This window comes from Pyrus communis, chromosome 16 (genome assembly GCF_963583255.1).
Source record: "Pyrus communis chromosome 16, drPyrComm1.1, whole genome shotgun sequence".
Lineage (NCBI taxonomy): Eukaryota > Viridiplantae > Streptophyta > Magnoliopsida > Rosales > Rosaceae > Pyrus > Pyrus communis.
Window position 1 is genome coordinate 10413117 of NC_084818.1, and position 16760 is coordinate 10429876.

Sequence of the window (16760 nt, forward strand, 5' to 3'; positions counted from 1 at the left end):
GGGGGCGTGTTGAATTAAACCCTAGAGGATAGGACCAAGAATCTTCAAACCTTCTTCCGCGTTGCTTCTCACTGGTTACGACTATAGTTTTGAGAGAGAGAGAGAGAGAGAGAGAGAGAGAGAGAGAGTATGTGAGTCTAATGGAATTTCATTGGGGTTGAATTGGTCAGGAAGACTTTTCATACACATTTGTTTTCAAAATTACTATTTCGCCATCACTACCCTAACAAATTGATCATAACCAGAAAACTAGTCTTATTTGCTTAAGGCAAAAGAGAATCAAATTAATTTGGTTTTCTTCGGTCAAATCTGTCTCTTTTCCTTCTCTTTTCCATCCCCTTATATCCACCCCTTCTTCCTCACACTTTCACTAAGAAATTCACACACAACATTTCCCTTCTCTCCATAATATCACATCACGGCTCTCTCTCTTCCTCTCTCCCTCTCTCCCTCTCTCTCTCTCTCTCTCTCTCTCTCTATCTACTTAAGCAAACTACCCATCAATCTCATTTGGTAGCTTTGGTGTTTCTAGTGCTTCACGCATTATTACTTTTGTTTTTTTGGGTTCACATTTTTGCAAATGGAGAAGAGAAAGAGCATGGAGCGGGAGCAGGAGAGTCTAACCAGTGAGCTAACGCAAGGGAAGGAGCTGGCTGAGCAGCTCATGAGCCACCTCCACCATTCCTCCTCAGAAGAAACAAGAGATTTTCTGATTTCAAAGATACTGTTTTCATATGAGAAGGCACTCTCACTGCTCACAGGTAGTGGGGATGGATCTGATGGAGAATCCAAACACATCACAGCTCGTGAAACTATGTTGGAATCACCAACTTCATTTGGCAATAGTAGCCCACTGAGTGAGATCTCTAACCAGGATTGCAAGCACAAAAATGTCTTCAAGAAGACGTAATTTTTTTATCTGGTTTAATTTCGTTGAAGGGGTAGTTTTTTTTATCAGTTCAATTCGATTGTTGAAATTGGATATTGATCAAATTGTTGGGATTTTTTTGTGCTGCAGGAAAACAATGCCCAGCTGGACCGAGGAAGTGAAGGTTTCCTCTGGAACAGGGTTAGATGGGAGTCTTGATGATGGCTATAGTTGGAGAAAATATGGCCAAAAGAATATCCTCGGAGCTAATCATCCAAGGTGAGAACTTTTACTTTTTGAAGTGCGAATTACTATTTCTTTATTTGAGCGATGTTCTAATTTGATCTAATCTATGAGGACTTAAATTTAAAATTAAGTGTAAAAGCACGGTTATACTGCTCTAATTGAAGAAGATAACAAGAATATAAAAAAAATAAAAGCATGATGTGGCTGGATTTCCATCAGTCAAGTATCTATTTGCTCATAGAGGGATAACCCTTTTGCTTTATGTCATCAGTCAATCATCAGGCTGCTCATGTGTGTCCTGAAACATATGCAGGACGTGAAAATTCCTTGACATCAAACACCTTTTTCTTTTTCTTCTTTTTTGCTTAAGAATTATATGCACTAATTATAGAAGATGATAATTTTTCTTTTTCTTTTGGCATTTTTATTTCTACAATTGCATATATAAAGGAAGTAAAAGTACTTTGAAGTTAGAACTTATCCAAATGTGAATATATGTGGCTGCTAAAAGCGTCCTTCAAATTTTTTTGCCAGTTGGTCTGTATACAAGTACTGGTTCTGTTTTTTGCCTATAAAATTCTAAAGCGTCTAGCAGTACAGCTCCTTTTAGCTTAAATGTGTCTTGGCATGGTCACTGATCCAAGTCCAAAACCCGATCTATGGACGGCCTAAAACTTACCTGCAACGACGTATATATTACCAAAATCATGTACGGACCACAAAACAGCTGTTTGTACTTTGGCCCAAATTTGGATTCTTGATATTTAATCAAAAAAATACCATCTAAAATATCACTTTCAATGAAAATCTGCGGTACATGTAACATTTACTGAGAGAATAAATTAATTTATAAAGAGGGTTTTTGTTTTCTTGCATTGCAGAGGCTACTACAGATGCACACATCGTGGAACACAGGGTTGCGTAGCTACCAAGCAAGTTCAGAAATCAGATGCAGATCCAACAACCTTCGTGCTAACCTACAGGGGAGTCCATACTTGTAACAAAGCCTCTCAGTTGGCTAGGGTTAAGCAAGGGTTAAAGGGCAACCAAAATAAAACCCTAGAAGTAAAAAAAGCGAAACAATTTTCACCAGAGATGTCGTTCAGTTTTGGAAGAGCAGGGCTTAGAGTTAAAACTGAACATTTGGACGCTAGAGAGGATGATATATTTTCACCCTTCTACTTCCCTTCCACTCCGATTGAATCCGAAAAAGTTGGGGACCATATTTTCTGCTCAACGATGATGGAGAACAATTTGGTCGATGGCTATGCTCCAATATTTGGATCTCCATCAGCAACGTTTGAGTCGGACTACTTGGCGGTGTCACCGTGCCATATGAGCAGTTTCGGACTAGCGCATGATGTGCAGACTTCAGAATCTGGTCTCACTGAGATAATCTCAGCTCCAACTTCAGTTACCAATTCACCAATTGGGGATTTTGATTTCTCAATTGATGATTTGGAATTTCCCCCAGAATATTTGACTTAAAATGTTTACTTTTTCCCTTTCCACATGAGAAGGAAAAAAACCCCAAAAAAAAATTGCAGAGGAGAAGATGAGGTTTGTTAAAATAGCTTTCCTCTGCCTAGGTAGAAGTAACGCGTGAGGTAGCATTTCTGTGTCTCTTTTGTCTTTCTTTTTCTTCTTTCCACTTATAGTCTCATTGATTTGTAAATTCTTTGGTCCAAGAGGATTAGTGCTGATTTTAAAAAATAAAATTGCATTCGAGATAAAGATTATATTAAATACATTTAAGTATTGTAACCAAATCCGTAAATATTATCACAATATGAACTTCTTAACTGCTGCAATTGACTGATCACTGATCAGAGGCAAGTTATTTAATTGTCATTGGTCATTACTTGGGGACAACAGTATTTTGGCTGGAAGCAAACTCACCCATCTTTTGGGCCCACTTTAAAGTGTCATCTAATATCACCTTGGCATCAAATTTGTACTCAAATCCAATTTTCTTCAGCTTTGTGGAACCCCAGCCAATGTCTCTCCCTGAATCCTCCACAAACCTGAAACAAGGATAGGATAATCTTGTAAAGTTCTGAATGTGTATTGTTAGGAACCATTGTAGATTTTAGAAGTTGTTATTAGTGCTCTAAAAGCGTTATCATGTGGTCCACCTTTGCAAAAATATAAAGGAGGAATTGCAAATTGAAGAGTGCATGATAACTTTTTTGGAATTACAGAACACCTGTACTGTAAAATTTTCTTAATAGCTTGTGTAGCAAGTTAGAACTTACTCTTCAGCTATTCTGAGACCTGGGTAATTTTTTTCCCAGTGAGATGCTATTTCTGCTGAAGACAAATATGCACTGGCACATAGAAATCTGCCATTGATGGAAGGCTTCTCCATGCATAGTATGTGTGCCTCACAAACATCTTCAATGTGCACAATTGGAACTTTACCAAGCAATTCCTCCAAAAATCTCAGGGTTTGGTATCTCCTACTATCTTTTGTGATTTGTGAAATGAGCACTCCCATGCTCTCAGGCATAGCAGTGAGAAGTGTGTCCCCTCCCACAAGGGCACAGGCAATGCTGACTACTTCAAGGTCACCACTAGCGTGCTTCAACACTTCTTTCTCTGAAAGGCTCTTTGAGTGTGTATAGTCCTACAAACACATTTTAACCACTCTTTCGTTTTTTTTTTCCTTTTCTTTTAAAAAAAGCAAAGTACTAACAAATAATAGAGGAATCCATTATTAAGGAAGAAACATGCTAGAGTCAGTTGCACGTCGGCACGTGAAGAAATGCGGTCCACTGACTTATTTCCCACTCTTACCATCAATGCTTGAGATTTCTTCATAAGCGACTTGACGATAGAACAACTTTCTTACACATTAATTATAAATTTTGCTTCTTAATTGAAATAAATTTGATATACTTACAATCAATACTTTATTGGCAAGGGCAAATGAAAGATTGAGGGGAGTCCAACAGGACTCATCCATAAACTGTTTGAAGCCATTTCCAGAGTCCTTGATTGGTGATGCGGCCACCACAGAGGCTGTGTAAATGAGCCGCTTTATGGTGCCTGATTTGATACAAGACCTCACTATGCTCTTAATTCCCGAAACTGCAGCTTCAGAAGTGTCTTTGAACTAGTCCAGTAATAAACAAGCGTGGCATTAGAGCATCTCCAAGGAGATGTCAAGTCTTAAGAGGAGATGTCATTATGCATGTTTGACATAAAAAATCATTTTAATCCAAGTATTATTTGTTGATCAGATTTGAAACCTTTATGATTAGGAGTTGGATTTGACATCAAAATCAAATTTATTTTTAATTAGTTTTAATGATGTGTTCCTTATTCTACTAACATTCTAACCAGCAACAAACCAGTCTATAATTAACACAAAACAGTACTGTCACACATAAAATAATATTTTCTAGTGAGGAAGGCACAGGACAAAAAACCAGTAACTTTTCGCAACACACAAAATAAATTTACTTTCTCGATCAGATAAGTAGAAATAATAATAATTAACAATTCTTTCAAACCTTTTCAGATCTAGATCTCCCCTTTTTCTTTTCTTTTTCTATTCTTGTAATATTTTAAGTCAGTAAGACAAGACGATGAGGAAGATAAGAACAGACCTGAGTATCCTTGGGCTCGTGCTGCAATGGGGTGGCCAAGTGAAAAATATAGTTGCACCCTTGAATTGCTGTCTCAAACTCATCAGGATTATATATATCTGCTTGAAACAATTTCAGTCTGTTGTCTGCACCAAGAGTAGGAAGACCCTTGAGAAGTCCCACTTTAAATGGATCACCTGCAAAAATATTTATCCACAATATTAATTAAGCAAGTTTTGTGTGTGTGTGTGTGTGAGAGAGAGAGAGAGAGATAGAGAGAACCCAGATTTCTTAGGGTTGGATGGACGGTGTATCCTTTCTCTAAGAGCCTTTTGATGTGTGTGTGTGTGTGTGAGAGAGAGAGAGAGAGAGAGAGAGAGAGAGAGAGAACCCAGATTTCTTAGGGTTGCATGGACGGTGTATCCTTTCTCTAAGAGCCTTTTGATAAGTGAAGAGCCGAGGTAGCTTGAGCCTCCAGTAACGCAAACCCTTGTGTTCTCCATTTGCAAATTCGATCAGCAATTCTAAGCAAAATCCCAAGTACTACTATATCTAGTCTTGTGCTTTTTATACAAATTAAATTTGCAAAACACATGATGTACCACTAAAAAAAATGAACACGATTTATAATATTTAAGTAATAATTCAATTTTTCTAACATTACTTTTTTTATACAGCAATATATTAAATCTCGGAAGTAACGTCATCGAAACGGCATCGTGAGGAATTTCCGAACACTCCAAATTCTTGAATAATGGTGCATTGCGCCGCAGTGCCACGTTGTGGTTATTCCCCACTCATAATATAATAATGCCAAAAGAGACGTGTTACTTTATACACTTCTAAAACCCGTGGAAAAGTATTGTTCATTAACAGTGCTTCACCGGTTTTGCCCCTCTCTTGGTATGTAATTTTTCGGTTTTTTTGGATTATGCAGTGAGTTGACGGTTTTGCCCCCCTTTTTATTTCTGGTGCCGCGTGTTGCCCATCTTGGAAAGAGGGGGAGGATTCTCTTCACGCTATTCTTATTTCATTTCTTCTCCTTATCTTATACATTATTTTTTTATTAATATAAAATATTAACGTAGTTTAACTATGACGGTTTAAATAAAAAAAATAAAATAGTAAAGAGAATAAGAAGATAAATGAATCTTAGAAAAGTGCTCTGGCCGTTGCTTTTCTCATTTGACCAGTTGCCCACGCGTCCTCCATTGTCTTCCACGATCATCCTTTCCGATTCGATCTCTCCAATTTTCTTTCGCCTTTCCATTTGCCTCTCTCAGTCCTCATTTTTTCAGTTTGATTTGCGTCTATCGTTCTCTCGAATTTTCTTGGGGCTTTCATTTCTTTCTATCTTATACTTGATTTTCTCAGTTTGTTTCCGCTGATCTTTTGTTTCTTCCGCACATTCCACTTCTTTTTCGTCATTTTCGGTGTGGATTTGAAGAGGATTTGTGAAGTGGCTTTGATTTGATGGTAAGTTGGTTTGAACGGCTTTTAGACTTTGGGATCGTTTGGGCTGATTTGGAGTTTTTTTCATTGGTGGAAAAAGGATGGCTAACGGTAAATTGATTGTATTTTCATTTTTATTGAATTCAGGTAACCATGTTCAGTATTTCGGTTTGATTTGAAGGAATTTCTTGCGTAGAAGAGCTAGGGTTTCTTGGTGAGTTCTTCGGGTTGTGCATCTGGGTAATTTTCTTTTGTTAAAATTTGGGGCTTTTGTTATCGTTATTTCGGGTATCGTGATTTTGGGGATTTTGTTTTTGTAGGTTCGGATTCCCCATCATGGTGTATAATTTTGTTTTGCTTTTGGCCTTAGGAAATCGTGGTTTTTTGGATTTGGGGCTTTTGATTGTAGCCTTCAGAGCCTGTGGATTTTGGATTTTAGACTTCTGATTTAGAGTTTTGTTTGGTTTTTGGTTATATTGGACTTGAATTTGCTTTTTTTTTTGTCCGATTATATTGAAATTAGAGCTTGGGTTTAGATTTTTATTTGGTTTTGATTATAATTTTCTGCACTGATTAGATTTGATAAGTTGAGAATAGGTTATTAGTTTGGTTTGACAACTGATGGAGGTAGAGGGAGGGAGGGAGGGAGAGAGAGAGAGAGAGAGAGAGAAATTGTGGTTTGTCATTTTAAGTTAGTGGTCTGCTGCTTTAGACTCATTAGTTCAACCTCTGCTGATTAACCAAAACCAGGTATACAAACAAGACTCAAGACTTGATCAAGTAGGTGCTTTAATCAAATGAATTTATTAATAAAAGAGTGCAAGACTTGAGAAAGAAAAGAAAGAAATTTGTGACACAGATCTCCAGGCTAGAAGCCAAACTACACTCCCACAGGCCACATCCAAGCAGCAAACAGATCAGCTTTTGGGTTTATCATCAAATAAACATATTCATCATAAATTAACGTTTAAGTTTGTTTTTAATTTAGTTCACAAATGAAATCAACCAACTTTTCTTACCCTTTTGATAGGAAATTATAAAGCAATGTTGACCGCATTTTGTGTATTTTTTTTTTCGTTCTTTTGAGATGTATTGTTTGTGTATATCATAGATGATGAAGAATTAAAGAAATTAAATACCGCTTTGGATGAAAAGTTCATGTTGATGACAAGTACTATTGCTGATATAACTGTCCCTCATCTGCTTTAATGATATATATATATATATATATATATATAGGGAATTGTTATTAGCACTCCAAAAATCTCATTCTACACTCCTCACAAGTGTATTTTTCTTTCTAATTATAGAAAGTTTGTAGTGCAAAATGAGATTTTTGGAGTGCTAATAACAATTCCATATATATATATATATATATATATATATATATATATATATATATTATGTAACAAGTTTTCTATCAGTTTGTTAATATGCATAACCAATGCAGGTTTTTTAACGCTAACACTGGTTTGTATTTCTGTGAAAAATTTTTAGGAAAAACAAAAGTAGGTTCAATCGATCTACATCGTGAGTCGAAAGAGAAATTAAACTCAAGAGCTACAGAATGAGAAATGGTCTGATAAAAAATAGGAAGTGAACACATATCAGGATGATCTCACAAGGTGAGATTTCAGTATAAATTTTTCATTGCCATACTGATTGCTGCTTTTAAACCAATTTCTATAGATTCTGTTTTTAGTTTCCTTTTGCTTTATCAATTTACCTTACTTCTTTGAACCAAATGCAAGTTCCAATATTGCATTACTAACAAAATAAGTTGCATGAAACCGAAGCTTTCTCTGATTGAGAAATCTCTTTTTGTTTAAATAGTGTTACAAGTTTTGTGTTTATTTTTTTCCCAACAGGTGCCCTTAAAAGGAATCAAGTATGTAGGGGAATAGTAGGATCTTCACATCAAAGGTAGAGATCTACTCCTTCTCTGATGTTAAACTTCTACTGTGACGTTTTTTATTATAAATTTTGGTAAAATCATTGCTTATCATAAATCTTATCACAATACCAAAGAACAGGGAGAGAGATCAAAAATAGAGAGGTGTATATTTGAACGTAGGTTTACTTTGGGGATTTTGGATAATGATCATGAATTGTGGTGTTAGTGCATCTCTAAGTTTTTTTTTCCCCATGTTTCTGCATACTGTTTATAGCTAAATGATTTATATATGGGGTCTTCCAAATTTTTTAACTGTTTCTCTATATGAAGTTGTATTAATTTTTGATTCATTTATTTCAAATCTTTTGTTTCGCTGTGTCTATCTTTTTACCTTGCCCTTCAATGCACCAAAAGATGTGGCCTTTTCTGTAATGTTGTTCTTACCCATGCCTTTCTTCATATTTTCTCTGTCATGATTCTTAGTAAGCTACTGAGCTATCTTGGTATGTTTTTGTACTCACCTCTCAAGTTTTAGACATTACTTTGTATGTCAGAGATGTCAGTAAGCTACTGAGCTATCATGCAATTTGTTTTCAAATCACTACAGTTGGGTATGTTTTCTTGGTTTGGAGAGAGTTTTGAGAGATAATGTGTAGTAATTTTACTGCTTCTCAAAATTTATCGAATCGTTTCTTTTTAAATTTTTTTATCGCTTTTCAGTCTTAATTTTTTGTTCTTTCTTGGAATTTTGAAATAATTATTTCAACTAGGAATGAAAAGACACTATTTTTTTTACAACATTGTTGAGAGTGTTGGTGAAGGTGTTAAAAGAGCAGTGTTCTTTGTTTTGATGAAAATTCTTGCAGATTTTGGTGTTTAATTTTATTTGAATTTCTTAATTTGATCAAAGGATGCTCTGGTTAGTAGCCACTTTTATTCATTGGTTTTTTATTCGAATTTATAACATTGAGGGTATAGGTGAATGATGAAGTAATTTGTTTGGTTTCGGAGGCAGTGGTTTTGAGATTATGGGCCTTTTTATTCAAGGTGAGCAATTTTAATTTCTTGGATTATTGAATAATTATCGTGAATGATGTGGAGTTGGTTTGAATGATTTCTGTGAATTTACATTTAGACTTTCTGGAATTTGGGTTTTAATTTCAGTAATTCCAATTTTTTTCATGGTTTGTAGTCTGTACCCCTATCCCTTCTTTATCGTTTGTGAAGCTTTTTAATTTCAGTGATTACCCAAGTTATTTAGTTTTGACTGTTGGTTTTTTCTTTACTGATTTTTTCTTAATAATGTCGTGTATTTAATTGAGTTGTAATATATAAATTCTTGCTAGATTGAAGGGTTTTTAACTTATTCGTTTGCAGTGTGGGAAGATTATTGATTATCTCATTGACCCTGGCCTTTGTTGCTGGCACAAGTGGTTGACATCCCTAATCACTTTAAGTAATGTCTCTATCTTTGCGCGCATTTCAGACTTGAGTTGTTAATGGGATTGTTCCTTAACTAGACAATTGTTTCCCGAAATCTGTATTTATGCCGTTGCCATGCATTGAGCTATCTCATGAATCTTCTTATGTTTTTAGTAATTCTTTTGTGTTGCCATGTGATCCTTCAAACAGATGCACCTGCATTCTTTTCCAAATTTATGGAACATAGAGAAAAGGTCCAAGTTTCCTTGTTCTTTGTTAACAAAGATAATTGTTGCTTAATGTTTTTCTTGGCTATCCTACTTTTATAGTAGGTCGTGGGAAAATTCCCAAATTACTGCTTAGGAGTATTAGAATAGGCATCCTGATTCTCTTTTTTCTTTCATAAATATCTATTCGATTGGAAAATAGGCCAGTGTTTTGCTTACCTACACATTGTTCATAGACTAACCCGAGTGTTTAGAGTCGTACTTTCTATGACTTTTTTGTGAAGTGAACAGATCAAGCTCCACTCTCAACCTGGTTAGTCTTCAATCTACCAATTACTTGAATGTCCTGTCTTCTAATTTGTATTTGTTCGGGTTTTCAAAATTAATGTCTGATTTCTACCATTTTCATTATTGTTCTATTGTTTTAAGCTACAGATGAAGTGTTATACATGCATGTTAGGTAGAATTAAGAAGTGAATTAGGTCCTTTTGAGAATGCAGGCGATAATTCTATGGGTGTTAACTTGGTTTTTAGATTGATTGTTTAGTTATAACATAAATTAAATCACTGAAAAAAAGTCCTCTCTAACTGGTATAAAAGCATATTCTTTTCCACCAATAAAAAAAACTAGGTAACCATACTTTATCCTTTTTTTTTATATATATATATAGTATAAACATGTTGATGTATGAATTAATTGCATGTATTTTAATATTTCATAGTGTTCCTTGCCTAGGTTGTTTTCTTGACAATCAAGAGTAATGGAGGGAAACCTTAGGTGCTTCCGTGAATGACTGATTTTTTTCCTATGTAGAGACAAAAGTTCTACGATTGTTTGTTTGTGGACTGTATCAATTAAATCTTTTGTTTGTTGAAATTTTCTAACATTTTTAATGTAAGTAATATTAATCGTCTATGACATAATTTTTCTTATAATTTCTAATCTTGCAGCAACGCGGTACCAATTTCTAGTTTTCTACTATTTCCCCGTATAACTAAATTACTAATTAGGTGGTGAACAAATAATGTTGAATTTAAGTGACCACACTAATTTAAAGAATCCGGATCCTTGCCAGATCCTTTTTAAAGAATCTCGAAGATTAGTGATTCATATTTGTTTATCATATATTGTGTGGTTAGAAATCATTTTAAATATTTTTATTTAAAATTAAATACAAATAGTACATGATAGAAATTGATCGTACGATGTATTATAAACGGATAAGATTTTTGGATCTTCAGGATCCTCTTCAAAAGGATATGGAGAAGATCCTGTTGATAATTTAAAGATTTTATTCTTTTAACGAAAGATTAGCGTATAATAAGTTAGTAATAATGTGGTTTAAATTCGCATAATTAATTTAAAGTTTTAAACTACCTATCAACCGGAAAAAAAATCGCCAATTAAAAGTGGGTGAAAATATAGTTTGATCTTCTATCACAAAATAAAATAAAAAATATTAATGTAACTTTGCACAAACCAAATTTTATTTTATTTTTCTCTTACCAAGTGTTATCGTAAGACCGTCTCTAATTTCAAATATAAATTGAAGTTTAAATATAAATTCAAATTGCTATTCGAAATTCAATTCTGATGGTGTACATAAAAAGCTACAAGCCTGGATCAGTAGTCATTGGAAGTCAGTGCCACCTCTTTTCCTCGCACACCTTATGCAATCATCTAATATCATCTTGGTGCAGTACTTGTATTCAAAACCCTTCTCTTCAAGCTTTGTAGAACCCCACACAATTTCTCTTTTTGGTCCATCCAAATACCTGAAACCGAATTCCAGAATCCTATTAATCTCGAAATTTAATCTCAAAAAAATTTGAAAAAATACCTTTGGAAAAAAAGATGGCTACATACTCTGGCTTCACTTGAAATATTGGGTAGTTTTGTTGGTAGTACGTAGCAATTTCTGCTGATGAAACAATGAGCTTGCGCACAAAAATCTACCACTTATTGAAGGTTTTTCCATGCAGAAGATATGGGCATCACACACATCATGGATGTGTACTATGGGAATTTTCCCAACCAATTCCTCCAGAAATCTGAGTAATTGGTACTCGGTTGCACTGTTTGTAAGCTGAGAAATAAAAACAGCCACACTCGAGGATCTGAAGGGCAGAAGCGCATCACCCCCAACAAGGCCACAGGCCAGAGTCACAACCTCCAGTCCACCATTTTTTTGGTTCCCATAGCTCAAGATTTCTCTCTCTGCAAGTGTTTTTGAATCCACATAGGCCTGCAATTATAATTGAAAAGATAGCGTAAGGCAGACCATAAAAGTCCGAGTAGAAACATTTGGCATGACATTGAATTTAGAGGAGCAATATATGATAAGCTAGGAAATTTGCAAGGGCTTGTAACGTAAGTGGTTAAGAGCATTTACCCCAGTACTTGAAGTTCTGTATTCAATTCTTCTCTCCCCAACATCGATTCCGTGAGAATGATAAACTAAAAGTAAGAAAAATCCAAGAGAAAAGGCTATGAAATTTATGTACCTTACGATAAGCGTTAGAACAAGCAAATGAAAGACCGAGAGGAGTCCAACAGGTTTCATCCACCACGTTTCCAAAGCCACTCCCATCCTCTTTCAGTGGAGATGCAGCCACCACGGATGCTGTGTAGATTAGCCTCTTAACTGTTCCTGATTTAAGACAACAGTCTGCAATGCTCTTTGCCCCAGCTATGGCAGCCTCAGTTATGTTCTTGTACTGCTTTGCAATTTGATCACGTCATATATAAATATCAATTTTTATGTTCTTGTACTGCTTTGCAGTAATTTGATCACATTATATATAAATATCAAATTTTTAACATAGGAAAAATAGGAAAGCTGGTTTAGATCAACAAATAGTTTCATACTTTAACATAAGTCCATGGTCATTTCATTTTCTAGCATACATGAATAAAAACACTTCTTCTCTTCAAGTAAGGGTAGCAGAGCTAAGGTCAATACCACAAAAGGTTGATTGACCCAATCTTAATATTGAAAATATATTTGTGATCTCGAGCAAATTACCCCTTTTGAAAATAGATTTCGGATCAAATATGAGCTAAACTATAGGACTGTATATGGGGAAACCTGGGAATTTTCAGTGTGTTGTAAGGGAGTTGCTACATGGAAAACAAACACACAGCCTTCAATTGCATGCTCATACTCAATTGGGTTGTAAATGTCGGCTTCAAACAGCACTAATCTAGGATCAGCATCAGGAAGGCTCTTCAGAAGGCTCACTTTGGTCACATCATCTGTCAATATTTCATAAAAGCAAAATTCATTTTAGGAGACACAAAAATAGAAAGCAGGAGAGACGAGAAACGTATTATGTTCTACGAGGACTGTGAATTAACGATTCTAATTCATAATCTGATAATTATAAATGTCACGCACGTACCCAAGTTGCGGAGTGTTGCATGGACAGTGTATCCTTTTTCTAAAAGCTGCTTGACAAGCCAAGAACCAATGTAGCCTGCACCGCCTATAACACATACCTTGCAGCTAGTACTCATGCTCATGGAAAAATCGGTGAGTTCTATTAAGAAATATCCTTGTGATATGTTGTGGAATCCTTGTAATATATCATCATTAATATCCTTGTGATATGTTGTGGAATCCTTGTAATATATCATCATTACTGTAGAATATTTACTTTCTTATATTAGTTTGGTCAAATCCCACTTTAGGTGGATTACTTTTAGACAAGAATTGTCTGCCCTCCCACTTCGAGTGCCTTCCTATTTGTATGATCACGGTTAAGCTCCATCAACATTTTATATTATTATTCATGTTTGTCTTATTATCTCTATAAAAACATAATATAAAATGTTGACGTAACTTAACCGTTATCACACAAAATAAGAGGGCACGGAGAACACCGGAAGTGGAAGGACAGGCAAACCTTGCCCATTACTTTTTCTATGCCGTAGAAGAAGACATGATTGGATTGATATATTTGTATATATTTTGGTTTCTTTGCTGTTGATGAAAACGGAAAACAATTCAACCACTGCCTGCTATTATTCTAGCCTTCTATCAGTTTCACTCCTGCAGTCTACCAAGACTACAATTGTTGTTTTTTCATTCTGCATCAAACACCCCATTATAAAACAAATTGAAGGTCCCAGTATCTCACATAATTACGGTGTACACATTTTATTTTATTCTCTTTTATTAATCTGCTTGACGTACGCTGTAAGCACATTTCGTGTTATCAGATCGAAGACAAATAGCAGTTTTCCTTCTAGATAATTGAAGGATATAATACATTTTGAATTGATCAGAAGGGCAACGGCCACCCCGGCACAGAAGTCGGGATTTTGCAAGAATAAACAAAAGATGCAGGATCAATGCAACGTCACAAGCATGGATTTCGTTTGACCAAAAACTTTTAAAATGTGTGACGATGAATAGCAAACGAAATCCGTGGTTTAAATTCTCTTTTAGTGAAATATTGGGTAGTTTTGTTGGTAGTAAGTAGCAATTTCTGCTGATGAAACATTTGAGCTTGCGCACAAAAATCTACCACTTATTGAAGGTTTTCCCATGCAGAAGATATGGGCATCACACACATCATCGATGTGTACTATGGGAATTTTCCCAACCAATTCCTCCAGAAATCTGAGTAATTAGTACTCGGTTGCACTGTTTGTAAGCTGAGAAATAAAAACAGCCACACTCGAGGATCTGAAAGGCAGAAGCGCATCACCCCCAACAAGGCCACCGGCCAGAGTCACAACCTCCAGTCCACCATTTTTTTGGTTCCCATAGCTCAAGATTTCTCTCTCTGCAAGTGTTTTTGAATCCTCATAGGCCTGCAATTATAATTGAAAAGATAGCGTAAGGCAGACCATAAAAGTCCGAATAGAAACATTTGGCATAACATTGAGTTTAGAGGAGCAATATATGATTAGCTAGGAAATTTGCAAGGGCTTGTAACGTAAGTGGTTAAGAGCATTTACCCCGGTACTTGAGGCTCTGTATTCAATTCTTCTCTCCCCAACATCGACTCCGTGAGAATGATAAACTAAAAGTAAGAAAAATCCAAGAGAAAATGCTATGAAATTTATGTACCTTACGATAAGCATTAGAACAAGCAAATGAAAGACCGAGAGGAGTCCAACAGGTTTCATCCACCACGTTTCCAAAGCCACTCCCATCCTCTTTCAGTGGAGATGCAGCCACCACGGATGCTGTGTAGATTAGCCTCTTAACTGTTCCTGATTTAAGACAACAGTCTGCAATGCTCTTTGCCCCAGCTATGGCAGCCTCAGTTATGTTCTTGTACTGCTTTGCAATTTGATCACGTCATATATAAATATCAATTTTTATGTTCTTGTACTGCTTTGCAGTAATTTGATCACATTATATATAAATATCAAATTTTTAACATAGGAAAAATAGGAAAGCTGGTTTAGATCAACAAATAGTTTCATACTTTAACATAAGTCCATGGTCATTTCATTTTCTAGCATTCATGAATAAAAAGGCCTCGTTTGGCATGTCGTATAAGGGATCGGATATGACTAATAGTATGAACATGGCCGCTTGGTGTCCTCTCGTATTAAATAGTTGTCAGATTAATTTAATTAGCCGGACTGCTGCTCTCCTGGTACTGTCGCTCTTCGTGAAATCTGTAAGTACCAGAAGAGTACTGAGCTCTTGATCAGGAAATTGCCATTCTAGAGGCTTGTTCGTGAAATTGCCCAGGATTTCAAGACTGATCTGCGTTTCCAGAGCCACGCGGTGTTGGCACTGCAGGAGGCTGCTGAGGCCTACCTTGTGGGTCTATTTGAGGACACCAACCTATGCGCCATCCATGCCAAGCGGGTTACCATCATGCCTGCTGAACAATATTTCATCTGGGCAATTTTTTGGTATTTTTATGTATTTTTGTTCAACATTTAATTTGTTTATTTTTGTTCATTTGGTTGTCTGCACCCTGACTGTTGAACAATATTTCATCTGGGCAATTTTTTATTTTTTTTTTTAAATTAGATTTTGCTTAATTTGGGGCTTTTTAATTTGTTTTTATTTTGAAGTTTAGGATTTGAAAAGTATTTGGGTTTTAGATAATTACATATTTATATTCGATACAGTATGAATAATACGGTTATAGTCTGATACTGCACCAAATATCCGATTAATTTAGTCAATATTATCCGGTATTTATCCTATCCAACAGAAATAGTCAGTACAGTCCAAACTGTCAAACGAGCACTTCTTCTCTTCAAGTAAGGGTAGCAGAGCTAAGGTCAATACCACAAAAGGTTGATTGACCCAATCTTAATATTGAAAATATATTTGTGATCTCGAGCAAATTACCCCTTTTGAAAATAGGTTTCGGATCAAATATGTGCTAAACTATAGGACTGTATATCAAGATCATGAAGGGGGAAACCTGGGAATTTTCAGTGTGTTGTAAGGGAGTTGCTACACGGAAAACAAACACACAGCCTTCAATTGCATGCTCATACCCAATTGGGTTGTAAATGTCAGCTTCAAACAGCACTAATCTAGCATCAGCATCAGGAAGGCTCTTCAGAAGGCTCACTTTGGCCACATCATCTGTCAATATATCATAAAAGCAAAATTCATTTTAGGAGACACAAAAATAGAAAGCAGGAGAGACAAGAAATGTATTATGTTCTAAGAGGAGTGTGAATTAACGATTCTAATTCATAATCTGACAATTATAAACATCGCGCACGTACCCAAGTTGCGGAGTGTTACATGGACAGTGTATCCTATTTCTAAAAGCTGCTTGACAAGCCAAGAACCAATGTAGCCTGCACCGCCTATAACACATACCTTGTAGCTAGTACTCATGCGCATGGAAAAATCGGGGAGTTCTATTAAGAAATATCCTTGTAATATGTTGTAGAATCCTTGTAATATATCATCATTACTATAGAATATTTACTTTCTTATATTAGTTTGGTCAAATCCCACTTTAGGTGGATTACTTTTGAATAAGGATTGTTTGTCATCCCACTTTCAGTGCTTTTCTATTTGTGTAGTCACGGTTAAACCACGTCAATATTTTATATTACTATT

The 16760-nt window shown here is 35.6% G+C and overlaps 2 protein-coding genes, 1 long non-coding RNA gene and 3 pseudogenes across 6 annotated transcripts; 3 read left to right on the forward strand and 3 right to left on the reverse strand.

The window, feature by feature from the left end:
• Positions 1 to 214: 214 nt before the first annotated feature.
• LOC137721292 (probable WRKY transcription factor 53) lies at positions 215 to 2602 on the forward strand. The gene is made up of 3 exons (XM_068460397.1): positions 215 to 906; positions 1019 to 1147; positions 1996 to 2602. The coding sequence occupies exons 1-3, from the start codon at positions 581 to 583 to the stop codon at positions 2600 to 2602; spliced, it is 1062 nt and encodes a 353-aa protein (XP_068316498.1). The 5' UTR covers positions 215 to 580.
• Positions 2603 to 2955: 353 nt separating this feature from the next.
• LOC137721293 (NADPH HC-toxin reductase 1-like) lies at positions 2956 to 5303 on the reverse strand. The gene is made up of 5 exons (XM_068460398.1): positions 5096 to 5303; positions 4726 to 4901; positions 4017 to 4229; positions 3370 to 3740; positions 2956 to 3138 (listed from the first exon to the last, which is right to left on the reverse strand). Exons 1-5 carry the CDS (start codon positions 5205 to 5207, stop codon positions 2973 to 2975), a joined length of 1038 nt encoding a protein of 345 aa, XP_068316499.1. The 5' UTR covers positions 5208 to 5303; the 3' UTR covers positions 2956 to 2972.
• A 526-nt stretch (positions 5304 to 5829) lies between these two features.
• Positions 5830 to 10692, forward strand: LOC137720582 (uncharacterized). 4 transcript variants are annotated; one of them, XR_011066546.1, is made up of 5 exons: positions 5830 to 6180; positions 6304 to 6370; positions 7654 to 7781; positions 8025 to 9506; positions 10436 to 10692. It is a non-coding gene; the product is annotated as an uncharacterized lncRNA (long non-coding RNA). The 4 variants fall into 4 exon arrangements; XR_011066545.1 differs by having other exon boundaries at positions 8025 to 9097; positions 9428 to 10692; XR_011066544.1 differs by having other exon boundaries at positions 6304 to 6396; positions 8025 to 10692.
• A 34-nt stretch (positions 10693 to 10726) lies between these two features.
• On the reverse strand, positions 10727 to 13222 carry LOC137719450 (NADPH HC-toxin reductase 1-like; annotated as a pseudogene).
• A 786-nt stretch (positions 13223 to 14008) lies between these two features.
• Positions 14009 to 16538, reverse strand: LOC137721346 (NADPH HC-toxin reductase 1-like; annotated as a pseudogene).
• Positions 15244 to 15710, forward strand: LOC137721008 (histone H3.3-like; annotated as a pseudogene).
• Positions 16539 to 16760: the final 222 nt, after the last annotated feature.

What these genes read in the sequence shown, in the direction of transcription:
- LOC137721292 (XM_068460397.1), top strand. Translation starts at nt 581, where the DNA reads ATGGAGAAGAGAAAGAGCATGGAGCGGGAGCAGGAGAGTCTAACCAGT. An exon ending in AAAAATGTCTTCAAGAAGAC is followed by an intron (nt 907 to 1,018) that starts GTAATTTTTTTA and finishes TTTGTGCTGCAG; the next exon opens with GAAAACAATGCCCAGCTGGA. An exon ending in CTCGGAGCTAATCATCCAAG is followed by an intron (nt 1,148 to 1,995) that starts GTGAGAACTTTT and finishes CTTGCATTGCAG; the next exon opens with AGGCTACTACAGATGCACAC.
- LOC137721293 (XM_068460398.1), bottom strand. Translation starts at nt 5,207, where the DNA reads ATGGAGAACACAAGGGTTTGCGTTACTGGAGGCTCAAGCTACCTCGGC. An exon ending in TGCAACCCTAAGAAATCTGG is followed by an intron (nt 4,902 to 5,095) that starts GTTCTCTCTCTC and finishes ATATTTTTGCAG; the next exon opens with GTGATCCATTTAAAGTGGGA. An exon ending in TTGCCAATAAAGTATTGATT is followed by an intron (nt 3,741 to 4,016) that starts GTAAGTATATCA and finishes ATGTGTTTGTAG; the next exon opens with GACTATACACACTCAAAGAG.